General features: G+C 35.7%; 1 protein-coding gene across 1 annotated transcript; it reads left to right on the top strand.

The window, feature by feature from the left end:
- Positions 1-594: 594 nt before the first annotated feature.
- On the top strand, positions 595-1509 carry LOC118755869. The gene is made up of 2 exons (XM_036490677.1): positions 595-937; positions 1000-1509. Exons 1-2 carry the CDS (start codon positions 924-926, stop codon positions 1427-1429), a joined length of 444 nt encoding a protein of 147 aa, XP_036346570.1. The 5' UTR covers positions 595-923; the 3' UTR covers positions 1430-1509.
- The last annotated feature ends 522 nt before the right edge of the window (positions 1510-2031 follow it).

Below are 2031 nucleotides of genomic sequence, written 5' to 3'. Positions count from 1 at the left end.
AATTAATACAACAAAAATATCAATCGTTTTACGGGAATATCATCGGGTATTACGAACCAGTTGCGATATGATAGAGCTTAAATTAATTTTGTCATGTGTTGTAAGTTACCTCGAAACAAACTCTCAGTATAATAACAACAAATTTGCCTATAAATTACAATTCTTTTTTCACACATTGTAAAAGAGTTTTGTATACGAGACAAAGAGTTAGATACTCTTTTTAGCGAATTCTTAGTCTTCCAAAATTTTTGCGTAGTTGAAAAAATTTATTTAAGAAATGAGGAAATATAGATGAAGTCCTTAAATAGTGGTACTTCTCCACAGTTTGAAAAAATATATAATTTAGTTTATTTTAACAACTGAGATAATCTTAAGTATATAGTTTACTTCCTGACGCAAAGAGAGAAATCGGCTTCCAATTAAAATTTCTTAAAGTGAACTTCAAATTAAAAGTTATTTTAAAATGAAATGTATAGAAATCTTTGACTATTTAAACTTTCATTAGACATTCAAAAATGTCATTCAAGTATTATCTGTTACTTACATCCATAATTTTACTTTGAATAGAAATTTACTGAAAAGTACTGATTTTTTAGTATGAAAAAGTCTAACGTACTGATTTCGCGCATAAAAAATCTGGCAACCCTATATATAAACTATTTGGTATTTGTTGTATAATATTTCGCTTTCATCGGTTTTATTTTTCACCAGGCGTGTTTGAGTTGATTACTTGTTTACTATTGATTCCGAGATAAGGAAATGATTATTTAAATTTTTGCATGCTGAATGAACCGTTTCTATCGAATAACAAAAGGCTTAAATAAATAAATACCATTGCTATATTTTTTGGAAATGAAGAAAGATCTGCTGATAACTTGTCACAGTCTCGAAAAAACATAAGAAACCGCTCCAACTTCTTAAAAATGTGTGATAAAGAGTGAGTTGTGAGCCCAAATTTCTAGTCATAATTCAAAACTTTTAATGTTTCAATAACTGTAGATTTGTGCAACATTTTCGATTAACAAAAGATGCTTTCAAGTACGTGCTAACTGAAGTCAAAGACAAATTGAAGAAACGTTCCCGTACATCCGCTTTGTCGGCAGAATTAAAATTTGCAGCTACATTAAGATTTCTAGTGGAGGGAAGCTATCAACTTGGAGCCGGTAATGATTTTAATATAGGTATTGCGCAGTCGACTATGTCTGGAGTCCTAAAGGAGGTGCTAGATTGTCTGGAAGAACAAATTTGTCCAAAGTGGATAACAATGGAAATGACGAATGAAGAAAAGATGGAAGCAAAACAACATTTTTATGAAAATACTCACTTTCCTGGGGTTATTGGTTGTGTGGATGGTACCCAAATTAGAATAATTACTCCGTGTAGGGATCAGCAATATTTGTATTTCAACAGAAAGGGGTTACCAGTCTGAACGCAATGGTTGTAAGTACATACATAGGTTTGGTTAGGTTAGGTTAGAGTGGCTGCCCCGCGCAGAGCGCGGAGCACACGTGAGCTGGAAAAGCCCGTTGTGATACCACTGGCCGAAGCCATTTGTTTCTTTCCCTCCCTTAGTAATTGAACCACCGAGTGCGTTTTATATAGCACAAACAGTCGAGAACGTTCGCCGAGTTCAAATCGGCTAAACACTCTACAAAGTACTTGTTGAAGAATTGGTTGCGCATGTTGGCCAGGGCGGGACAATGGCAGAGATAGTGTTCGATGGTCTCCAACTCCTCCTCGTCTCTGCAACTGCGACAGAAATCGTTGGTGAGGTATCCTAACCTCTTTCCGTGTGTGCCCATCAGGCAGTGTCCGGTGATTACCCCGACTACTAATCTGAGAGAGGAGCGGTCCAGCCGGGTGAGAGCTATGGATCGCTTTACATCAATCTTTGGCCATTCAAAACTACGAGATTGGGGAAAGGAATTTGTGGATTTTAGGCATAGTTGCCAACTTGGTGCTTTAAGCACTAGATTTAGTGCTTTTTGAAAATTAAAACGCCAAATAAAATTATTTAGTGCCAAGTGCCTT

This window comes from Rhagoletis pomonella, unplaced genomic scaffold (assembly GCF_013731165.1).
Source record: "Rhagoletis pomonella isolate Grant_MI unplaced genomic scaffold, Rhpom_1.0 Rhpom_scaffold_07715, whole genome shotgun sequence".
Classification (NCBI taxonomy): domain Eukaryota; kingdom Metazoa; phylum Arthropoda; class Insecta; order Diptera; family Tephritidae; genus Rhagoletis; species Rhagoletis pomonella.
This window is presented reverse-complemented; position numbering and strand designations above follow the sequence as displayed.